Source organism: Thunnus maccoyii, chromosome 12 (assembly GCF_910596095.1).
Source record: "Thunnus maccoyii chromosome 12, fThuMac1.1, whole genome shotgun sequence".
In the NCBI taxonomy this organism is placed as follows: Eukaryota; Metazoa; Chordata; class Actinopteri; order Scombriformes; family Scombridae; genus Thunnus; species Thunnus maccoyii.
In genome coordinates, this window is record NC_056544.1 from 29,949,737 (window position 1) to 29,972,981 (window position 23,245).

A 23,245-nucleotide genomic window follows, 5' to 3' on the forward strand; every position below is an offset into this window, starting at 1 on the left:
CAATAATACAAAAAATAAGATTTCTGAAGGATTCTAATCGCAGATTCACCAAAACCTTAATGTCACCAACTGAACCACAGACCCAAATAATCTAGTGCATTCATGTTCTGTGGGATTCAAAGCTGCAACAATTTTACAATTGATTTATTTAAATGCATCTAACATTAAAAATGAACCTTTTACTCAAATTTACATTCTGATTTAACCTGTTTTTGCACAAATACTTTGAGAATGTTATCAAATACAGTAATTTCATTATATTTTTATTACGTTATTGGAATTTCATAATTTCTACAACAGTGATTCATTTTTATGTTGTTTATCTAATGTATTTGCTTTATTGCAATCAATATAAAGTTTAACAGAAATGAATACACCCCTGATCCAATGTATTTATTGATTGTTTATTGATTGGTCAGCTGGTCTGACGGGAAAGTAAACAGTAGGGCTGTTGTTGTAATACCACCACCGGCACCACCAGTAGCTTTTCATATTTATTCGGTTATCAGGTGTTCTCTTTCTAGCTATCAATATGTGGAAATGATTAAGTAACAGTTTAAAGAATTAATTAACTGTATATGAATTTCAAGTTTAAACTTAATACATACTGATAGCTGCCTTCTTCATAATAGACAGTTGAGATGCTGTGCATCATTGTCGTCTCCTCAAAATAACACTGGCATGAGTGAGGACGTCCCTTTAGATGAATTAAATTCCTCCATCCTCACTGAGAGGAGTCGAGACATGATCGAGGGAATCGAGTAGTCACGTTAGCCAAATGGAAAGCACCCAGTATCCCTTTAAATCAGTGCTTGATAACTCCTCCCTCTTCTTCCTGCTCTCAAACACAACAAGCTCCACTCTGTTCTCATATTTCCTTGTTCGCTCCCCTTCAGATCTACAGTTTGGAGATGAGTGTAGCCAACATGTAATGTAGTACAACAGCTGCAGGCTGCATTCACTGCAGTAACACATGTTGTTTAGATCAGAGGTCAAACTTGTTCACCTTCTAAGGGAGTGAAACTCAGACAGTCGTTGCCACTGAAAGGTAAAATGGCACAAAGAGGAGTTCAGCTGGACCGAGAAAACTTCTCTTGTTCGATCTGTTTGGATCTACTGAAGGATCCGGTGACTATTCCCTGTGGACACAGCTACTGCATGAACTGTATTAAAAGCTTCTGGGATGAAGAGGACGAGAAGAAAATCCACAGCTGCCCTCAGTGCAGACAGACCTTCACACCGAGGCCTGTCCTGGTGAAAAGCACCATGTTAGCAGATTTAATGGAGGAGCTGAAGAAGACTGGACTCCAAGCTGCTCCTGCTGATCACTGCTATGCTGGACCTGAAGATGTGGCCTGTGATGTCTGCACTGGAAGGAAGCTGAAAGCCCTCAAGTCCTGTCTGGTGTGTCTGGCTTCTTACTGTGAGAAACACCTCCAACCTCATTATGATGCAGCTCCATTAAAGAAACACAAGCTGGTCGACCCCTCCAAGAAGCTCCAGGAGAACATCTGCTCTCGTCATGATGAGGTGATGAAGATATTCTGCCGTACTGATCAGCAGAGTATCTGTTATCTCTGCTCTGTGGATGAACATAAAGGCCACGACACAGTCTCAGCTGCAGCAGAAAGGACTGAGAGGCAGAGAGAGCTCGAGGTGAGTCGACAAAACATCCAGCAGAGAATCCAGGACAGAGAGAAAGATGTGAAGCTGCTTCAACAGGAGGTGGAGGCTGTCAGTCGCTCTGCTGATAAAGCAGTGGAGGACAGTGAGAAGATCTTCACTGAGCTGATCCGTCTCATCCAGAAAAGAAGCTCTGATGTGAAGCAGCAGATCAGATCCCAGCAGGAAACTGAAGTGAGTCAAGTCAAAGAGCTTCAGGAGAAGCTGGAGCAGGAGATCACTGAGCTGAAGAGGAAAGACGCTGAACTGAAGCAGCTCTCACACACAGAGGATCACAACCAGTTTCTACACAACTACCCCTCACTGTCACAACTCAGTGAACCTACAGACTCATCCAGCATCAATATCCGTCCTCTGAGATACTTTGAGGATGTGACAGCGGCTGTGTCAGAGCTCAGAGATCAACTACAGGACATCCTGAGGGAGAAATGGACAAACATCTCACTGACAGGGACTGAAGTGGACGTTTTACTGTCAGAAGCAGAACCCAAGACCAGAGCTGAGTTCTTAAAATATTCACGTGAAATCACACTGGATCCAAACACAGCAAACACAGAGCTGTTATTATCTGGTGGGAACAGAAAAGCAGTGCGAATGAAACAACAACAGTCTTATTCTAGTCACCCAGACAGATTCACTGTATATTGTCAGGTCCTGAGTAGAGAGAGTCTGACTGGACGTTGTTACTGGGAGGTGGAGTGGAGAGGAATAGGAGTTTGTGTAGCTGTCGCATACAAGAATATCAGCAGAACAGGAGACTGGAAGGAATGTGGATTTGGATGTAATGACAAATCTTGGGTATTACGTTGTGACGCTAACAGTTATATATTTAGGTTCAACAACATCCAAACTCTCGTCTCAGGTCCTCGTTCCTCCAGAGTAGGAGTGTACCTGGATCACAGAGCAGGTATTCTGTCCTTCTACAGCGTCTCTGAAACCATGACTCTCCTCCACAGAGTCCAGACCACATTCACTCAGCCTCTCTATGCTGGACTTTGTGCTTTTTATGGAGCCACAAGTGAGTTCTGTAAACTCAAATAGACAGAAGTCATTTCAGACTTCATGTGTCAGATTCTTTGTTGTAATTCTTCATGTTTTTGTCTCCATTGTTTCTGACAGCTCGTTGCTGTGGTGTTTCTGAACTGCACAGAGATCAGCTGTCAATCAAACTGGGATTGTCAACACTTTTTTATCATTTGTTGTTCTGATGATGTTTTGAGTTTCTTTTAATGTCACTTTTTCCTGTGTGTTTTTATCCATGGAGGCTATCGCTGCTCATGATGACGTCTTTTACTAACCTTTTACCTGACGTTTCTTCAGATGAAAATATAAACTTCTTACTTACAGTGATCAATTTGACACAAACAGAAGTGATCACTATAAGCGGTTTCCAATGTACTCCATTATAAATAGTTTTGCTTAAAATTAAGAATCTTTTTTTTTTTTTTTAGTACAGATGATCAGAGAACTTTAATACTTTCAGCTATTTGCCTAAAATATTAAAGTCAAGTGTAGGAATTTGTGCACTCAAATATCTTCATGATTTTATGGGGGAATAATGAATTATTATTGTGCACAACTCAAACATGAAATTATTCATCCAGTGACATAACTCATATTAGAGTAGGTATAATAATAAGGAAATAATCCTCCTTGTTGGCCACACAAGAGAGATCAATTAGAAATGTGATTGTTATTAATCTTAATTATGATTTTGCAAGAGTACAGGTCTTTTGACACAAACAAGTCCACTTTAGTTACATACACATTTATTACTAATTTTGGCATGGCAGAAAGCAAGAAGACAAAGACAAAAGCAAACAGCAGCCAAAAAAAACAATTTCGGTCTGCTCAGAAGGTGCATCCTAGCCAATCCCAGGGGTTGCAGAGCTCTGGGGGAGCAGAGTCAGTCCCCCCCCTGTTCATGGACAGGTGGGTACAGTTCCTGAATACAGTTACTCCATTAATCAAAATATTTACAATTTAACAATTGCATGATTCCTAATTTTGCAATTTTCTGAACATGAAATCATTGAAAAAGAGTCATTTAACAGACTTTACTGATTGGATGTGTGAACAATCTGAAGCTTTACATAATCAATAAAGATGTTTTTTCAACAATGAGCAAAATATTTTCTTCTGTCTTCATCTCAGGATCTCATTCAAAGCTTCTGAAGAAAATGTGAAACTAATATGAGAGTTTATTTGAGGCAGTTTTCCTCCTGAAACACCACAAAGTACAGAGTTCATGTTCAGAGCAGAAGAACGCTTGTCAGTCAGTCTCTGTACTTTCAGCTTTCTTCACTAAAACATTTTAATGCTTTAGAGGTGGAACTAATTTTAACACCTTATACTGTTGAATAGTCTGATCTATAACAATTTGTAGATGACAAACTGATCAAATGCTGTATGTGTAAAATATTGATCTGAAAAGTAACTAAAGCTTTCAAATAAATGTAGTGGAGTAGAAAGTACAATATTTCCCTGTGAAATGTAGTGGAGTGGAAGTATAAAGTAGCATCAAATGGAAATATTCAAGTTTGCCCAGATACAAATACATTATTCGGCAAAGCACAAATAGTGGGGTTTTTTTTTTTTTATTTTTTTTTTTACAAATATTTGTTTCATACAAATATTTTAAAAATTATTTGTTTTCGGGGAAAAAAAAAAACCCAAGTCAAATACCAGTGTCGCAAGTCAGATCCTTTACTTAAATAGAAGTAGGAATACCAGACTATGAAAATACAATGATGAACCAAAATGAAAAAGCTTGGGACAGAATCATTCCTATACAAATCCTTTAATTCGCTTATAGTAATCAATAGTCAGTTTATAGTGTTCATTTTGGGTCTTTTCATACATGAAAACATATGGAAAAAAACATTATAAACTATGGTAATTCTATTTTCTTTTTACCTTACTCCCATAGTCAGTCCTCTCCTGTTCATGGACAGGTGGGTACAGTTCCTGAATACAGTTACTCCATTAATCAAAGTATTTAGAATTTAACAATTGCATGATTCCTAATTTTGCAATTTTGATAGTAGCTTTAGCATTCTGACAATGAAACAAGCAGAATGATACCAAACATGATAGTGTTATCATGGATGATGGGATTATGTTAGTGGTACATTTCTTGGCTTAAAGGTAGTGGAATAAAAGTCTGACTAAAGTACATAACAACACATATTGTAATATAAACACATATCAACATACAACAATTATTGTCATTAGACAAAGTCTAAAACTACATTTGTAAGTCTATGGGTTTTACAGTCCTCTGTTTTCCTTGATCTGACTGCAAACGGCAGGGGTCCATGCCATTTGAGGGTGTGTGTGCGTGTGTGTCTGTATGTCACTGGAGCACAGCATATTATGCAGCATGTCTTGTGTCTTATGCTGGTTTGCCCAGTGATCAATTCTTGGATTGGTCATTCAAGTCCTGAAAGTCAAAATCCACAGTGAGATTAAAGTTGGTGCCAGCTCTTCTCTGTGTGTGACTGGCTCTTAGAGGTGAGTTATGATAGCCAATGGTGGGGGTCGTTTATCCAAATGGTACTATCAATTCACACGGGTGTGAATTGGTCTTCCCATCTTGCTGGATCAAAGGTGGTTTGGGTCAGTGGTCTGGTTTGGTGACCATGCAGGACATAGGGGTTCTTTATCTGATCCTTTTCTGTTTGCAGGAGGTTGTTTAGATGGTCTGGTCAGTGAGGAGTTTTAGACTCTCACTTATATATTATTGGCCAGCATTCATGGGGTGTTGAAGAAAGTGTTGGTCTGTTGTTTGACGCTTGTGCTGTCGACCTTCAAAACATGCAGGAACTTTACCCTACAGTTGATAATACATACAACACACAGTGATGTGTTTATCATCACCCAGCAGTGGTTGGTCTGCCAGAGAGAGTAGGTGGATCTAATGCAACAGACTTGCTCTCTAACTAAAAATAGGTCTATCTGTGCACTCACAGTATCTACACCACACACCTACTTCACTACATGACACACTCACTTGGTCAGGTTTAGGTCATGTAGTAAAGTGGGTGTGTTGTGTTTGTCTGGCATGTTGGCACGTTGGTTATGTTCTTTCAGTAATTAACAGGTTTAAATTGTCTATTTGTGTCTTATTCTGTGACAGACAGATGTTACTATAGATTTATAATCAAATGATAAAACATTGGAGCAGTATGCCAGGTGTTATCAGGTGTTTTCCTTCCAGCTATCAATATGTGGAAATTATTAAGTAATAGATCAAAGAGTTTACTTACTGTACATGAATTTTAAGCTTAAACTTAAGAGTTTAAACTGTTACTTAACCATTTCTACATATTGATAGCTGACTTCTTCATAACTGACAGTGGAGATGCTGTGCATCATTGTTGTCTCCTCAAAATAACACTGGCTTGAGTGAGGACGTCCCTTTTGGTGAATTAAATTCCTCTGTCCTCGCTGGGAGGAGCTGAGACATGAGTGAGGGAAACGAGGAGTCACCATAGCCAAATGAAAAGCATCCAGTATCCCTTTAAAACTGCTCCTCCTCCTGGAATGACTCAGTGCTTGATAACTCCTCCCTCTTCTTCCTGCTCTCAAACACAACAATATTTCCTTGTTCCCTCCCCCACAGATCAGACAGGCGTTGCCACTGAGAGCTGAAATGGCACAGAAAGGAGTTCAGCTGGACCGAGAGACTTTCTCTTGTTCAATCTGTCTGGATCTACTGAAGGATCCGGTGACTATTCCCTGTGGACACAGCTACTGCATGAGCTGTATTAAAACACAATGGAATGGAAAGGATCAGAGAAAGATGTACAGCTGCCCTCAGTGCAGACAGACCTTCACACCGAAGCCTGTTCTGGGGACAAACACCATGTTAGCAGCTTTAGTGGAGCAGCTGAAGAAGACTGGACTCCAAGCTGCTCCTGCTGGTCACTGCTGTGCTCTCAATGATGATGAGATGATGAAGATGTTCTGTCGTACTCATCAGCAGCATATGTGTTATCTCTGCTCTGTGGATGAACATAAAGGCCACAACACAGTCTCAGCTGCAACAGAAAGGACTAAGAGGCAGAGAGAGCTCGAGGTGAGTCGACAGAAAATCCAGCAGAGAATCCAGTGCAGAGAGAAAGATGTGAGGCTGCTTCAACAGGAGGTGGAGGCCGTCAATCGCTCTGCTGATAAAGCAGTGGAGGACAGTGAGAAGATCTTCACTGAGCTGATCCATCTCATCCAGAAAAGAAGCTCTGATGTGAAGCAGCAGATCAGATCCCAGCAGGAAACTGAAGTGAGCCAAGTCAGAGAGCTTCAGGAGAATCTGGAGCAGGAGATCACTGAGCTGAAGAGGAAAGACGCTGAACTGAAGCAGCTCTCACACACAGAGGATCACAACCAGTTTCAACTCAACTACCCCTCACTGTCACAACTCAGTGAACCTACAGATTCATCCAGCATCAATATCCGTCCTCTGAGCTACTTTGAGGATGTGACAGCAGCTGTGTCAGAGCTCAGAGATCAATTACAGGACATCCTGAGGGAGAAATGGACAAACATCTCACTGAGAGTGACTGAAGTGAAGGTTTTACTGTCACAACCAGAACCCAAGACCAGAGCTGGATTCTTAAAATATTCACGTGGAATCACACTGGATCCAAACACAGCAAACACACAGCTGTTATTATCTGAGGGGAACAGAAAAGCAGAACGAATGGGTCAACACCAATCTTATTCTAGTCATCCAGACAGATTCACTGATTGGTGTCAGGTCCTGAGTAGAGAGAGTCTGACTGGACGTTGTTACTGGGAGGTGGAGTGGAGCGGGAGAGGAGTTTGTGTTGCAGTTGCATACAAGATTATCAGCAGAGCAGGACACTCATATGAATGTGGATTTGGATTTAATGACAAATCTTGGGCTTTAAGATGTGACACTAACAGTTACACGTTTTTGTTCAACAATGTCTCAACTCCAGTCTCAGGTCCTGGTTCCTCCAGAGTAGGAGTGTACCTGGATCACAGAGCAGGTATTCTGTCCTTCTACAGCGTCTCTGAAACCATGACTCTCCTCCACAGAGTCCAGACCACATTCAATCAGCCTCTGTATGCTGGATTTTGGCTTCATTATGGAGCCACAAGTGAGTTCTGTAAACTCAAATAGACAGAAGTCATTTCAGACTTCATGTGTCAGATTCTTTGTTGTAATTCTTCATGTTTTTGTCTCCATTGTTTCTGAGAGCTCGTTGCTGTGGTGTTTCTGAACTGCACAGAGATCAGCTGTCAATCAAACTGAGATTGTCAACACTTTTTTTTATCATTTGTTGTTCTGATGATGTTTTGAGTTTCTTTAAATGTCACTTTTTCCTGTGTGTTTTTATCCATGGAGGCTATCGCTGCTCATGATGACGTCTTTTACCTTCACTGACGTTTCCTCAGATGAAAATATAAACTTCTCTTTGTTCTAAATGTTAGTTTTATGTTTGTATTGATGTATTTGTTTGTTGTTGTTCCTTAAACAGAGAAAACAGCAGAACTTCCTTCATCATAGATATTTTGTTCTCATCACTTTGTAAATTAATATGGAAACGTACAATCAAACTATAATTATCCTGATAATAATCAAGGAGGAGATCATTTATTATGTTGTTGTACATAGCTGACATTCTGGGTTAAACTAACTGATTGTGTGGATGAAGTGAATCTGAACATGAAATCATTGAAAAAGAGTCATTTAACAGACTTTACTGATTGGATGTGTGAACAATCTGAAGCTTTACATAATCAAGTTTTTCTCAAGAATGAACAAAGTATCTTCTTCTGTCTTCATCTCAGGATCTCATTCAAAGCTTCTGGAGAAAATATGAAACTAATATGAGAGTTTATTTGAGGCAGTTTTCCTCCTGAAACACCACAAAGTACAGAGTTCATGTTCAGAGCAGAAGAATGTTTGTCAGTCAGTCTCTGTACTTTCAGCTTTCTTCACTAAAACATTTTAATGCTTTAGAGGTGGAGATAATTTTAACACCTTATACCTTATACAATATGTAGATGACAAACTGATCAAATGTCTTATGTATAAAATATTGATCTAAAAAGTAACTAAAGCTGTCAAATAAATGTAGTGGAGTAGGAAGTACAATATTTTCCTCTGAAATGTAGTGGAGTGGAAGTGTAAAGTAGCATCAAATCGAAATAATCAAGTAAAGTACAAAACTCAAAATTGTACTTAAGTACAGTACTTGAGTAAATGTACTTAGTTACTTTCCACTACTGCAGGACTTTTACTTGTAATGGAGTATATCTATGTATTTTCAGCATGTATACAACACATCCACTTAGTTAGGTTTATGCATGAGCAGTGAGATGGTTAGGGTTAGGGGTCAGGGGTCAGGGGGCTGATATTGTGTAACTTGACCTATGTCGATCATTGAAACACCCACAAAATGTCAGGCCACCAGACAAACAGGAGACATCTGGGAATATTGAGAAAGGGGGGCAAAGTACACCACACACACACACACACAGCATGCAAAGACGAAATTAAGAAATGTCCTACTCTCATGGGTCAAAATCCAAGTGATCATTGACTCATGAAAGTGCCGAAAAACATAGGCAGGAAGTCATGTCCGCTTTGGTGTAAATAGGGGTTGGGTGTGAGTTGAAAGGGGCTGTATTGGTGATTTTCTGAGTTTTGTATGTTCGTGTGTAATGAAATAAACTCCTGTTGGTTGTCTGCACATCTCTCTGGTCTCAGCGTTTGGTGTGAACGTCTTAAATATAGTCTGATTTGAAACCCCTATATGTATTCACCAAGTTAATAGCAAACATCTGTTTAGGGAACGACAGCTTCAAACATCCAATGACAAAAGTATTTTCTGGTTAGATCTGACTCACAGAAAAGCTGCAGGGTTCCTCTGCTGTAGGTGTGGTTGTTGTTGGGGTCTTGAGTCCAGCTGACAATGAGGAGGTCGATGGATCAGCAGCCTGAAGACACAGTAAGGACAAATGTTAATGTTCTTAATCTGTCAGATGTCAATAATGACATTATCACTGATATAAATGATGGACAAAACTACGGAAGTAAGACCCAAGTTGTAATAAACTTTAATAAAGTGGAATTACTATTAAGTGCCATGAAAATGTGATTTGTGAACAGTGTATACTCAGCAAATAGTATATTACAGTTATGGTTATATCTGTAGTCTCTATTCTGTTATTAGTTACTCCATTTATTTTTTTATATTTGAGTTAGTCTATTTGGTTATTGTATATAATTTAGCTTTTCACTGTATTTGTTTCTTTTACCGACCTCACTGCTTTTGTATTTTGATTTATGTCAAGTGGCTGCTGTAACACTTTTAATTTCCCTCTGGGATTAATTAATCAATCAGTCAATCTATCTATCTATAGTAGCCTATAGCATTCTGCTAAAATCGTTTGAATTCATTCTTTCCCTCATCAGTCTACACTCAGTACCCCTTAATGACAAAGTAAAAACAGAATTTTAGAAATTTTGGCAAATTCATTAAAAAGGAAAAACTGAAATATCACATTGACGTAAGTATTCAAACCTATGACACTTGAAATTTAGTTCAGGAGGAAGAGGTATTCATATCCTTTACTTAAATAGAAGTAGGAATACCAGACTATGAAAATACAGTGGAAACCGCTTATAGTGATCAAGGTTACAGTGATGAACCGCTTATATGGACGAAAAAGCTTGAGACAGAATCATTCCTATACAAATCCTTTAATTCGCTTATACTAATCAATAGTCCGCTTATAGTGTTTATTTTGGGTCTTTTCATAAATGAAAACATATGGAAAAAACATTTTAAACTACGGTAATTCTATTTTCTTTTTATCTTACTCCCATAGTTCACCTATGATGTGTATTTAGCAGCTGCGGCACCATTATCAGGCTTTGTGGCGCACCTCTGCAGGGTTGTGTGGAGGTGCAGGGTGTGGGTGTTTATTTGTAACTGCCGTGAAACAATCAGAAAATAACGTTTTATTCCCCTCATTCACCAGCTTTCTAACTTCCGCTGCTCGCGCTCCTCATCCACTCTCTAGATCACTTGACCACTGCTTCTCTCTCTCTTTCTCGTCTTTTTAAAAATGAGTTGGAAGCCGCTAGCAAAGCCTATCTTTCTTTTAACATTATCAAACAACAAGAAATGTCCTCCCCTCTTCCTAGTAATGTTTTAGTCCTCCCTCAAGGCAGGGTTGTACAGCGTTACCAGTGTTCTCCAAAAGTTGATTCTGGTCCGACTTTCACACTACGGCCCCTAACCCCGCAGCCTCAATGCACAACGCACAACCCGTCTGCTGCCAGCTGGCGACCTGAGGCTGGTGACGCGTCCACATTGAAATCATGACGGGAGAAAGAAAAGGAAAAAATAACTTTCTCTCAATGAAAAACGTAGTCTCCTTGAAGCTCATGACAAACTGCCAAATTTGATGGTAATCTGCATGAAAAATTAAGAAAAAGAAAAAAAATCAGGTATAATAATCACCTGCTTACAGTGATCAATTTGACACAAATGGAAGTGATCACTATAAGCGGTTTCCACCGTACTCCATTATAAATAGTTTTGCTTAAAATTAAGAATCTTTTTCTTTTTTTTTTTTTTAGTACAGATGATCAGAGAACTTTAATACTTTCGGCTATTTGCCTAAAATATTAAAGTACATTTATTTATAATGCAGGATGACTTCTTAACAGAATATATTATCTATATAATATTTTTTGTTGCTGATGCATTAACTTGTAAACATTTGGTATATTTGGAAATTGTGCAGCCAATTTTAATTATTTTATATACTACAGTATGGGCTAGTTTAACCTATAGTAATAGTAATCAAGAGTGCTTGATACTTTAAGTTTTGTTGTGTAGGTATTTGTGCACTCAAATATCTTTATGATTTTATGGGGGCATTATGAATTATTATTGTGCACAACTCAAACATGAAATTATTCATCCAGTGACATAACTCATATTATAGGAGGTATAATAATAGGGAAATAGTCCTCCTTGTTGGCCACACAAGAGAGATCAATTAGAAATGTGATTGCTATTAATATTAATTATGATTTTGCGAGGGTATAGGTCTTTTAAGGTTAAGTGTCTGAGATGCAAGCACAAGAAAACACAAACAAGCCCACTTTAGTTAAATACACATTTCTTACTAATACTACAGGTACAAGTACTAAACACCACAACATTTTACAAACAAGACACAAGAGGGAAAGGGAAACTGGTACACAAGGCTATGGCTAGTGAATAATTGAAATGCATGATGCAGAGTTATCTACTGTGCAGTTGGTATGAGAGACCTGACAAACAGATGAGATGACTGTTATCTGAGAAGCAGTGAGTCAAATCAACGGTACAACAGCTTAGTTCTGAATTGTTAATTGAAATTACAAATCATGAAAGCACCAGGGTTCGAGCAAGTTGATGAAGGTTTTGTACAAATGCTTGCTTCCTGACGTGGCTTCTTGTGGAGAATGCACTGGGATGAGGAGCTGGAGTCTCAATCTGGTAATGATGAGTAAGTTGGCTGGTCCAGAGTTGAAAAGTTTCCATTGGAAGAGAGCTCCTGGTTCATGCTTTCCAAGGCTTGATCCTCAACTCATGACTCTAGACTTTTGAGGTCTAGAGTCCCCCTCCCCCCCCCTCCGTTCATGGACAGGCGGGTACAGTTCCTGAATACAGTTACTCCATTAATCAAAGTATTTAGAATTTAACAATTGCATGATTCCTAATTTTGCAATTTCAATAGTAGCTTTAGCATTCTGACAATGAAACAAGCAGAATGATACCAAACATGATAGTGTTATCATGGATGATGGGATTATGTTAGTGGTACATTTCTTGGCTTAAAGGTAGTGGAATAAAAGTCTGACTAAAGTACATAACAACACATATTGTGATATAAACACATATCAACATAAAACAATTATTGTCCTTAGACAAAGTCTAAAACTACATTTGTAAGTCTATGGGTTTTACAGTCCTCTGTTCTCCTTGATCTGACTGTAAACGGCAGGGGTCCATGCCATTTGAGGGTGTGTGCGTGTGTGTCTGTATGTCACTGGAGCACAGCATATTATGCAGCATGTCTTGTGTCTTATGCTGGTTTGCCCAGTGATCAATTCTTGGATTGGTCATTCAAGTCCTGAAAGTCAAAATCCACAGTGAGATTAAAGTTGGTGCCAGCTCTTCTCTGTGTGTGACTGGCTCTTAGAGGTGAGTTATGATAGCCAATGGTGGGGGTCGTTTATCCAAATGGTACTATCAATTCACACTGGGGTGTGAATTGGTCTTCCCATCTTGCTGGATCAAAGGTGGTTTGGGTCAGTGGTCTGGTTTGGTGACCATGCAGGACATAGGGGTTCCTTATCTGATCCTTTTCTGTTTGCAGGAGGTTGTTTAGATGGTCTGGTCAGTGAGGAGTTTGGGACTCTTACTTATATATTATTGGCCAGCATTCATGGGGTGTTGAAGAAAGTGCTGGTCTGTTGTTTGACGCTTGTGCTGTCGACCTTCAAAACATGCAGGAACTTTACCCTACAGTTGATAATACATACAACACACAGTGATGTGTTTATCATCACCCAGCAGTGGTTGGTCTGCCAGAGAGAGTAGGCGGATCTAATGCAACAGACTTCTCTAGTTTAGTTCTCTAACTAAAAATAGGTCTATCTGTGCACTCACAGTATCTACACCACACACCTACTTCACTACATGACACACTCACTTGGTCAGGTTTAGGTCATGTAGTAAAGTGGGTGTGTTGTGTTTGTCTGGCATGTTGGCACGTTGGTTATGTTCTTTCAGTAATTAACAGGTTTAAATTGTCTATTTGTGTCTTATTCTGTGACAGACAGATGTTACTATAGATTTATAATCAAATGATAAAACATTGGAGCAGTATGCCAGGTGTTATCAGGTGTTTTCCTTCCAGCTATCAATATGTGGAAATTATTAAGTAATAGATTAAAGAGTTTATTTACTGTACATGAATTTTAAGCTTAAACTTAAGAGTTTAAACTGTTACTTAATCATTTCTACATATTGATAGCTGACTTCTTCATAACTGACAGTGGAGATGCTGTGCATCATTGTCGTCTCCTCAAAATAACACCGGCATGAGTGAGGAAGTCCCTTTTGGTGAATTAAATTCCTCTGTCCTCGCTGGGAGGAGCTGAGACATGAGTGAGGGAAACGAGGAGTCACCATAGCCAAATGAAAAGCATCCAGTATCCCTTTAAAACTGCTCCTCCTCCTGGAATGAATCAGTGCTTGATAACTCCTCCCTCTTCTTCCTGCTCTCAAACACAACAAGCTGCAGTCTGTCCACATATTTCCTTGTTCCCTCCCCCACAGATCAGACAGGCGTTGCCACTGAGAGCTGAAATGGCACAGAAAGGAGTTCAGCTGGACCGAGAAACTTTCTCTTGTTCGATCTGTTTGGATCTACTGAAGGATCCGGTGACTATTCCCTGTGGACACAGCTACTGCATGAGCTGTATTAAAACACACTGGAATGGAAAGGATCAGAGAAAGATGTACAGCTGCCCTCAGTGCAGACAGACCTTCACACCGAGGCCTGTTCTGGGGAAAAACACCATGTTAGCAGCTTTAGTGGAGCAGCTGAAGAAGACTGAACTCCAAGCTGCTCCTGCTGGTCACTGCTGTGCTGGACCTGAAGATGTGGCCTGTGATGTCTGCACTGGGAGGAAGCTTAAAGCTCTCAATGATGATGAGATGATGAAGATGTTCTGTTGTACTCATCAGCAGAATATGTGTTATCTCTGCCCTGTGGATGAACATAAAGGCCACGACACAGTCTCAGCTGCAGCAGAAAGGAATGAGAGGCAGAGAGAGCTCGAGGTAAGTCGACAACAAATCCAGCAGAGAATCCAGGACAGAGAGAAAGATGTGAAGCTGCTTCAACAGGAGGTGGAGGCCGTCAGTCGCTCTGCTGATAAAGCAGTGGAGGACAGTGAGAAGATCTTCACTGAGCTGATCCGTCTCATCCAGAAAAGAAGCTCTGATGTGAAGCAGCAGATCAGATCCCAGCAGGAAACTGAAGTGAGTCGAGTCAAAGAGCTTCAGGAGAAGCTGGAGCAGGAGATCACTGAGCTGAAGAGGAAAGACGCTGAACTGAAGAAGCTCTCACACACAGAGGATCACAACCAGTTTCTACGCAACTACCCCTCACTGTCACAACTCAGTGAACCTACAGACTCATCCAGCATCAATATCCGTCCTCTGAGATACTTTGAGGATGTGACAGCAGCTGTGTCAGAGCTCAGAGATCAACTACAGGACATCCTGAGGGAGAAATGGACAAACATCTCACTGATAGGGACTGAAGAGGACGTTTTACTGTCAGAACCAGAACCCAAGACCAGAGCTGAGTTCTTAAAATATTCACATAAAATCACACTGGATCCAAACACAGCACACACATATGTGTTATTATCTGAGGGGAACAGAAAAGCAACAGTAACAAGTCAACACCAGTCTTATTCTAGTCACCCAGACAGATTCACTGGATGGAGTCAGGTCCTGAGTAGAGAGAGTCTGACTGGACGTTGTTACTGGGAGGTGGAGTGGAGCGGGAGAGCAGTTTGTGTAGCAGTCACATACAAGAATATCAGGAGAGCAGGAGGCTCAAATAAATGTATATTTGGACGCAATGACAAATCTTGGGCTTTAAGATGTTACACTAACAGTTACACGTTTTTGTTCAACAATGTCTCAACTCCCGTCTCAGGTCCTGGTTCCTCCAGAGTAGGAGTGTACCTGGATCACAGTGCAGGTATTCTGTCCTTCTACAGCGTCTCTGAAACCATGACTCTCCTCCACAGAGTCCAGACCACATTCACTCAGCCTCTCTATGCTGGACTTTGGTTTTTACAGTTTGGAGTCACAGCTGAGTTCTGTAAACTCAAATAGACAGAAGTCATTTCAGACTTCATGTGTCAGATTCTTTGTTGTAATTCTTCATGTTTTTGTCTCCATTGTTTCTGAGAGCTCGTTGCTGTGGTGTTTCTGAGCTGCACAGAGATCAGCTGTCAATCAAACTGAGATTGTCAACACTTTTTTATCATTTGTTGTTCTGATGATGTTTTGAGTTTCTTTAAATGTCACTTTTTCCTGTGTGTTTTTATCCATGGAGGCTATCACTGCTCATGATGACGTTTTTTACCTTCACTGATGTTTCTTTAGATGAAAATATAAACTTCTCTTTGTTCTAAATGTTAGTTTCATGTTTGTATTGATGTATTTGTGTGCTGTTGTTTCTTAAACAGAGAAAACAGCAGAACTTCCTTCATCATAGATATTTTGTTCTCTTTACTTAAATTTATAAAGAAATGTGTTATAGAACTATAATTATCTTGATAATAATCAATGAAGAGATAATTTATTATGTTGTTGTACATAGCTGACATTCTGGGTTAAACTAACTGATTGTGTGGATGAAGTGAATCTGAACATGAAATCATTGAACAAGAGTCATTTAACAGACTTTACTGATTGGATGTGTGAACAATCTGAAGCTTTATATCATCAATAAAGTTGTTTTATTTTAAGAATGAACAAAGTATTTTCTTCTGTCTTCATCTCAGGATCTCATTAAAATCTTCTGGAGAAAATGTGAAACTAATATGAGAGTTTATTTGAGGCAGTTTTCCTCCTGAAACACCACAAAGTACAGAGTTCATATTCAGAGCAGAAGAACGCTTGTCAGTCAGTCTCTGTACTTTCAGCTTTCTTCACTAAAACATTTTAATGCTTTAGAGGTGGAGCTAATTTTAACACCTTATACTGTTGAATAGTCTGATTTATAACAATACGTAGATGACAAACTTATCAAATGTTTTATGTGTAAAATATTGATCTAAAAAGTAACTAAAGCTGTCAAATAAAAACAGTGGAGTAGAAAGTACAATATTTTCCTCTGAAATGTAGTGGAGTGGAAGTATAAAGTAGCATCAAATCAAAATATTCAAGTACAAGAACCTCAAAATTGTACTTAAGTACAGTACTTGAGTAAATGTACTCAGTTACTTTCCACTACTGTGGACTTTTACTTGTAATGGAGTATATCTATGTACTCTCAGCATGTATACGACACACCCGCTTGGTTAGGTTTAGGTATGAGCAGTGAGATGGTTAGGGTTAGGGGTTAGGGGTCAGGGGTTAGGGGTCAGGGGGCCGGTGTTGTGTAACTTGCCTCTGGGTGTTGCGTTCCAAACCACATACGTTTTTACTTTTAGTATGTACTGCAGCTGCCCTTACAAAGTACCAACTGTTGCATGTGGTATACATAGAATTGGGACGTAGTTCATCTGTCATTGCGGCTTCCGTCATTGCAGTGTCAATGCGCTGTCACTGGTCTGTGCTCTCTCAACGGCTCAGTCGATGTGATGTATCTTCCGCTCAGAGGATTGTGGATACTGCAAAATGCAACCGGATGTAGTAGGACATCCTGGTACTACATACTAAACCTTTTTCTGGCATACTAAATAGTATGGTAGTATGGGTATCATGGGTATCAACACACCAAGGGTGACAACAAAGGCGGAGGGGACATGATACTTATTGTCATATGTGCTGCCAAAGAGAATGAAACTGAGATCATGGAGATTGTTATTTTAACTCTTATTACTATTATTTTCTTTATGTTGTGTGTTCTATGTCTTCATATTATAGCACCTTGAGTTTCACTGTGAATGAAAAGTGTGGTACAAATGACATGTATTATTATTTTACTAATTTATGTTGTCAAAGAATTGATTTTAAGACATTGCTGTTGGTTTATAAAGCACTGAATGGTTTAGGGACAAAATACATTTCTGATCTGCTGCTTCGTTATGAACCATCCAGACCTCTCAGGTGGTCTAGGACAGGTCTTTCTGTCCCCAGGGTAAAAACTAAACATGGATGCTCCACATATCTGGAGCAAATTCCCAGAAAACTGCAGGTCTGCTGCAACTCTCAGTTCTTTTAAATCTCAGCTGAAGACTTTTCTGTTTGCCTTTTATTAAACCAAATTTGAGGGTTAATATTTTACAATGCACTGTGACTTTTATTCTCTTGTCTTATTCCCTTTTTAGCTTCTTTTTATATCCAAATTTAACACTTTTTAATTGTTTTTTTTATGTTTGTTTTTTTTACTTGTGTTGCTTTTATATTCTGTCTTGATGCCTTTTATGCTCTATGTAAAGCACTTTGAATTGCCTTGTTGTTGAAACGTGCTATACAAATAAACTTGCCTTGCCTTGCGATGCTGGAATTTACGAAGCGCACTCCAAGGCAACACTCTGAACCTTTATTTTGAAAGTAGCATTGCGGAAGTTACCCTACGACCCGTAAAAAAGGAGACAACCGACCGACCGACTGACAACAAACAACAACGGCTACCCGCAGCATCCCTCCGGTACCCGCAGCCGGTCACACCGGTTAAACACGCTCAGACTTAGCCGCGCAGAGCTCACCGGACGCCGGAGCTGACCCGCTGGCTGTTTGTTGATGTTTATTTAACGGACATTTCGACAAAAAAATTGTTGTCGTTTCAACGTCCGTTCACGATGACGAGTTACCGGGCGTTTCATTCTCAGCTGACGTCCATCATGGAGGCTCTGGCCAAAGCCGCCGTGGCGGAGATCTGCGAGCTGGTGGACGACAGCTACGCGGGGCTGCAGCTGGAGATCAGCCGCAGCCGCAAGGAGAACGAGGCGCTGCGGAGGAAGCTGCAGCTGATCGAGGGCATCATCCACCGGGGACACCGGGGGACCGTCGCGATGTTGGATTACGGCGGCGAGGAGGAGGCCGACGGGGGGCTGATGATGGATTTCACTGTCGGTGAGTTTCGGGGGTGTGGGGGGGCAGGGGGAGGGGGTCACTCAGTCAGTCCGTCAGTTGCGCTTCGTTATCAGTGGGAACTTCCAGGAGTCCCAAATAAAAGGGCCCCAAACAGCTGGAGATTTATTATGATGTTTAGATATGAAAACATGTAAACCATGTTACTTTTCTAACACATTTTACCCCAAAATAACTTAAAAAAGCCCCACAAAGCACTTAAAACATGTAACTGTGTACTTCTACTCCAGATGTAAACATTGTACTTCAACATTTAACTGAGAGATTAATGTTATTGGTTACGCTGCAGATTTAATATTTTATTTTCAAGGTACAACAATTAAAATATGATGCATTATTATTCATGAAACTATCCAGTATTATATAAGAATTAAGAGTTCCACCTTGAACAGATATTTATTAAATGTAAGTAAACTGTACTGATAATTCCTCTCTTTCATGCTTCACTTTTAAGTAAAACTTTACTGTGCGTTATTGATATGAAAAATATTGAATTATGTGACTATTCTAACTTTTTATATAATAAAATAAATTACAAAAGGCTCCCAAAGCACTTAAAAAAACATGCAACTGTTTACTTCTACTTCAGAGGAAAACACTGAACATTTAACTGACAGATAAATATTACAAGTTATGTTACAGATTCAGATTTTACTCACAAAATATAACAATTACAATATTTATTATTCATGAAACCATCCAACATTGTACAGAATAGTTAATAATATAATTAAATAAGAATTAAAAGCTCCACCTTTTACAATGCAGTATTAATAGTCGAGTACTTCCTCCACCACTACCACTTACCACCATTCCCAGTTAGAGAAAGGTTGAAAATAAAGCAAGATGGTGTTTGTCTGAAGGCCTTCAAATCACTAAATTTAGCTAAATTTTCATTACAATACACCTTCTTTCTTACATTGATGATCCAGAAAATACACCGATACATATTATCCAAATCATGTGGTGTTTCTGAAAGGAAAACAACTTAATAATTGTACATTTCTAAACAGACTTCCTGGCATTCATCACCTATTTCTGACACAAAATATGCCAAATAATCACAGTTTACAGCAAGGAATTCCTGTTGAAACATGACCATCACATCAGTCAGCCTTACACATCCCACTGGGACCAGTGTAACCCTCCGTAGTGGTGCTCTGGCTCTTGTATAAGGAAACTTTTCTCTAACTTTCTTTTTTGTATTATGATTTTTTTTTCTCAGAACGTGCCTTGCCGACCGTTGCGGTGCAGCCGAAAGCCTCGAGTCTCAGAAGAAGCAGAAGGGTTCCTGCGTTGGAGGCGACGACACCTGTGACCCCTTTAACCAAAGAGGTGAGAGGACGTTGCCACGGCGCAGGTCTGAACGTTTCCTCTCTGCATGAACGCCCACATAAACACCGTAGTATTTCTTTAAGGGTTACAGTTGGTGCCTTTGTTTAATTTTATCCCTGTTCATTTGAAGAATGAGTTTCGGCTCTTCCTTAAGACCAGGAAAAGACAACCACCTTCCTGTTTTTCTTGATTTACTGGATGTTTGTTGGCACCGGTTTACCACCGGTTTCTTTGATCCTGTGAATGTTTTGATAAAGGTTTGAATAAACTCCACAACTGCCTTTAGCAATTTTAGAGTTTAGAGCGAAATCATAATGGTGGTTTTCTACTCTCAGGATACTTTGTCGGAGGAGCCGAACGACGAGGACGTCGTGTTGATAAAGGAGGAGACGTCAGGCGAGGAGGCGATGAACGGTACCGACGCCACAGACAACAACCTGCTTCTCAACGAGGACGGTAAGAGAAGAAACATTACAGACACCAGGAACTAACACTTTGAATTTACTGTCGTCATTCTGAGAAACAGAGAAACAACTGAAGGAACGAGAAGAGTTTAACCAGAAGAGTGAGAAACAGAGAGAGAGAAACCAGTAACAACAAGCAGTTGTGATGGTTTAGACCAGTTCACACTGTGAATCTGTCGTGGACTGTTTAGCTAACACGTCTTTTCACTGGTCGATTAGTTGGTCGATATGCTCTCGTCTAATGAATTCTCATTGGTCGAATAATCTCTGTGTTATTTTCATAAGGAGAAAAGTGCTGCATCAACAGCTTTCCAGGATTAATCCATTATTTCCTGCGGCCCAACCTAACGGAGACTGCTGAGTCTAACTACTGAACGTTTACTGAATCAGCGTTTCTCCTGTAATGATAACAACAAGAACCCCCATCAGGCCAAAAAAAACTTTTTAATCTCAAAAAAAAAGCCAAACATCTCTTCATTCAGAAATCAACAGTGTTTAGGGGTCTCAGAGCAGCGCTGTTCCGAAACGTGAGTTAACCTCTGTGTCGTTGCCTGGGAAACCGTTGGTAGCGTAACCCTGTTTAAGAATAGAGAAGTGCTTAGTATGTTAGTGTAGTGAGCGGGAAACAGCGAGAGGTTAGTAGTAAGTTGTCAGTCTGGCAGTAAATGTACAGTACAGACTACAGTGTGTCAGTTAATAAATGCTAAAAAGTCACGTCTGTTGTTTCCCCCAAATGCTGATAAAGTAAAGGAGGTTAGCTCCAAAGTTAGCAACAATGGGTTAGCATAACCTGAAGATGCTAAACAGAGAAATGTGTAGCTGCTGAGTTTACTGTGCACTCTGTCCCGTTACATCCCCCCATCTGTTTTTTGCTGCTTGATTGTTGTCAGACAGTTTGAAACGTCACTCGCTGAGAGTTGATTTGCTGCCCTGATCACACCAATCACACAGCTCTGATTATCACCTGTAACATCTGTCTGTCCGTCACCCAAAACACGTTGTTTCTTCTCCTAGTGCATGCTGGGTTTTCATATTATATTTTGACAGAAGTGTTTAAATGTAGAATCCTCACTAATCACTTGTTCTGCTCTGTGTGTGAAGGAACAGAGGTGCATCTGTCAGAAGCGGACGACAGTGAGGAAGGACCCTCGGGGATGATGATCTCCTCCTCGTCAGCTGACGTGAGGAACACGTGGGAACACGGCGGCGGCGGCGGCAACAGGCCGCCGGAGCGAGTCGAGCCTCGAGAATCCCACAGCGCACCGGGGTCTCCGGGCCCAGCAGGGGGCGCCGAGGACAACTCTTCAGACGTCGTGTTTGATTTGGCGTCGGAGTCGGACTGCGAAGCCACAAGAAAACCGTTCCTCTCCGGGTCGGGGGGAAGCCCCGCCTCCCTGCACGGGGACATGAAAAGAGGCGTGTCCCTGATCAGCTCCCTCCCCTACGACACAGAGCTGGATCTGTGCTCCTCCTGGACCAATCAGGGGCTGCCGAGCATGGTGCCCGTCCCTCACCAGCAGTACCTCAAGCCGGACCACCGGTCGACATTACTGGACAAAGTGTCTGACTTGAACACTGCCAGTTTCCCGTTGGCGTTGGGCCTCGCCGCGTCCAGACTGGAACCTCTGGACCTGAACCGGTACTGCAGGGACAGACGCTTCGTCTGCAGCTACTGCGGCAAATGCTTCACGTCGTCGCGGAGCCTGGAGACGCACGTGCGCGTTCACACCGGCGAGCGGCCGTACAGCTGCGCTCAGTGCGGGAAGCGCTTCACGCAGTCGGGTCACCTGAAGACGCACCAGAGCGTCCACACGGGGGAGCGGCCGTTCGCCTGCGAGCACTGCGGGAAGAGGTTCGCCGGGAAGCAGAACCTGAGGATCCATCAGCAGAAACACCATCCCGCCGAGCAGAGCGCCGCTCCCGTTTAACCGTTTACCTCCCGTGTACCTCGGACGCTGCAGGGCCTGAACGTCAGATTGACCTGCTGAATTTTTTTATGCACTCATGGTACTGAGAGACCAGAACCTCACTGCTGATACTGAACTTCTGATTTCAACAGATGTGTTTTTTTTTAAGTTGACAGCCTTTTTTAAAGATGTTTTAGAAGAATGTTGCTTTTAAAAAAAAACAAACTGATCAATACTTGTGACTGTTTTCATCCTGTCAGGCCTTACAGACTTTTAACTGATAGAAACCCGACACGGAGCAGAACCAGAACCAGACTGTGATCCAGATCAATTCTTACCTCAAACAGAACGCGGGCCGTTTTGGGTCCGCTTCCATACTTTAGGAAAAAAAGTGCCGACTGCGCCTGATGATGAAAAGTGATTCCTGTAGCGAGCCGACATGTAAGAAGCATGTGAATGTTCATTGGTTGGTGTATATCTGGAATTAAAAGCGTGCAGTTCACTTCCTGTTTGTCTCGCTTTGTGTCGTAGACGCAGTTTGTCCCGACTTCATCTATCTGCTAGTTGCTTTTATTCAGACGTGAGAGGTCGGCATGGAAACTATCAGTCGATCGACCAAGAAACTGAAAGAAAATGAGTCGTCAGTAATTCTTATAATATAAATATATTATATTTTCTGCTTTTCTCTCTTTTATTTCATCATAAATTGAACATCTTTGGTTTTTTGGACTTTGAAGGCGTCACTTTGGGCTCTGAGAACATACTTCTGATATTTTATAGGTGGAATTATTTTATTATTTTTATTTTTATTATTATTATTATGGATGATATTTGTAATGGAGATGATCTTTAATTGCTGGTCTACACTAAGTTTTGGGAGGATTTTTCTTGGTCTGAGGTCCCACATGTGCTTTTATTGATAAGAATATTTATTTTTCTAGAAAAATGAGCAATGAGGAGGCCTGTA

General features: G+C 40.7%; 3 protein-coding genes across 4 annotated transcripts; all 3 read left to right on the forward strand.

Annotated features, from left to right (window-relative positions):
• Nucleotides 1-782: 782 nt before the first annotated feature.
• On the forward strand, nt 783-2,777 carry LOC121908109 (tripartite motif-containing protein 16-like). Its single transcript, XM_042427822.1, has 2 exons — nt 783-1,519; nt 1,601-2,777. Exons 1-2 carry the CDS (start codon nt 1,054-1,056, stop codon nt 2,722-2,724), a joined length of 1,590 nt encoding a protein of 529 aa, XP_042283756.1. The 5' UTR covers nt 783-1,053; the 3' UTR covers nt 2,725-2,777.
• An 11,058-nt stretch (nt 2,778-13,835) lies between these two features.
• Nucleotides 13,836-15,587, forward strand: LOC121908113 (tripartite motif-containing protein 16-like protein; the record flags this gene model as incomplete). Its single annotated transcript, XM_042427826.1, has 1 exon — nt 13,836-15,587. A coding segment is annotated over exon 1 (1,665 nt), but the record flags the coding sequence as incomplete, so codon positions are not given.
• Nucleotides 15,588-18,039: 2,452 nt separating this feature from the next.
• Nucleotides 18,040-22,780, forward strand: LOC121908118 (neurotrophin receptor-interacting factor 1-like). 2 transcript variants are annotated; one of them, XM_042427836.1, is made up of 4 exons: nt 18,040-18,554; nt 19,798-19,907; nt 20,243-20,363; nt 21,473-22,780. In XM_042427836.1, exons 1-4 carry the CDS (start codon nt 18,281-18,283, stop codon nt 22,297-22,299), a joined length of 1,332 nt encoding a protein of 443 aa, XP_042283770.1. In that variant the 5' UTR covers nt 18,040-18,280; the 3' UTR covers nt 22,300-22,780. The 2 variants fall into 2 exon arrangements, with proteins under 2 accessions (XP_042283770.1, XP_042283771.1); XM_042427837.1 differs by having other exon boundaries at nt 21,479-22,780.
• The last annotated feature ends 465 nt before the right edge of the window (nt 22,781-23,245 follow it).

Coding starts and splice junctions, on each gene's coding strand:
- LOC121908109 (XM_042427822.1), top strand. CDS start 1,054: ATGGCACAAAGAGGAGTTCAGCTGGACCGAGAAAACTTCTCTTGTTCG. Junction 1,520..1,600: donor CCAGGAGAACATCTGCTCTC/GTCATGATGAGG, acceptor ATGAACATAAAG/GCCACGACACAGTCTCAGCT.
- LOC121908118 (XM_042427836.1), top strand. CDS start 18,281: ATGACGAGTTACCGGGCGTTTCATTCTCAGCTGACGTCCATCATGGAG. Junction 19,908..20,242: donor TGACCCCTTTAACCAAAGAG/GTGAGAGGACGT, acceptor TTCTACTCTCAG/GATACTTTGTCGGAGGAGCC. Junction 20,364..21,472: donor CCTGCTTCTCAACGAGGACG/GTAAGAGAAGAA, acceptor CTGTGTGTGAAG/GAACAGAGGTGCATCTGTCA.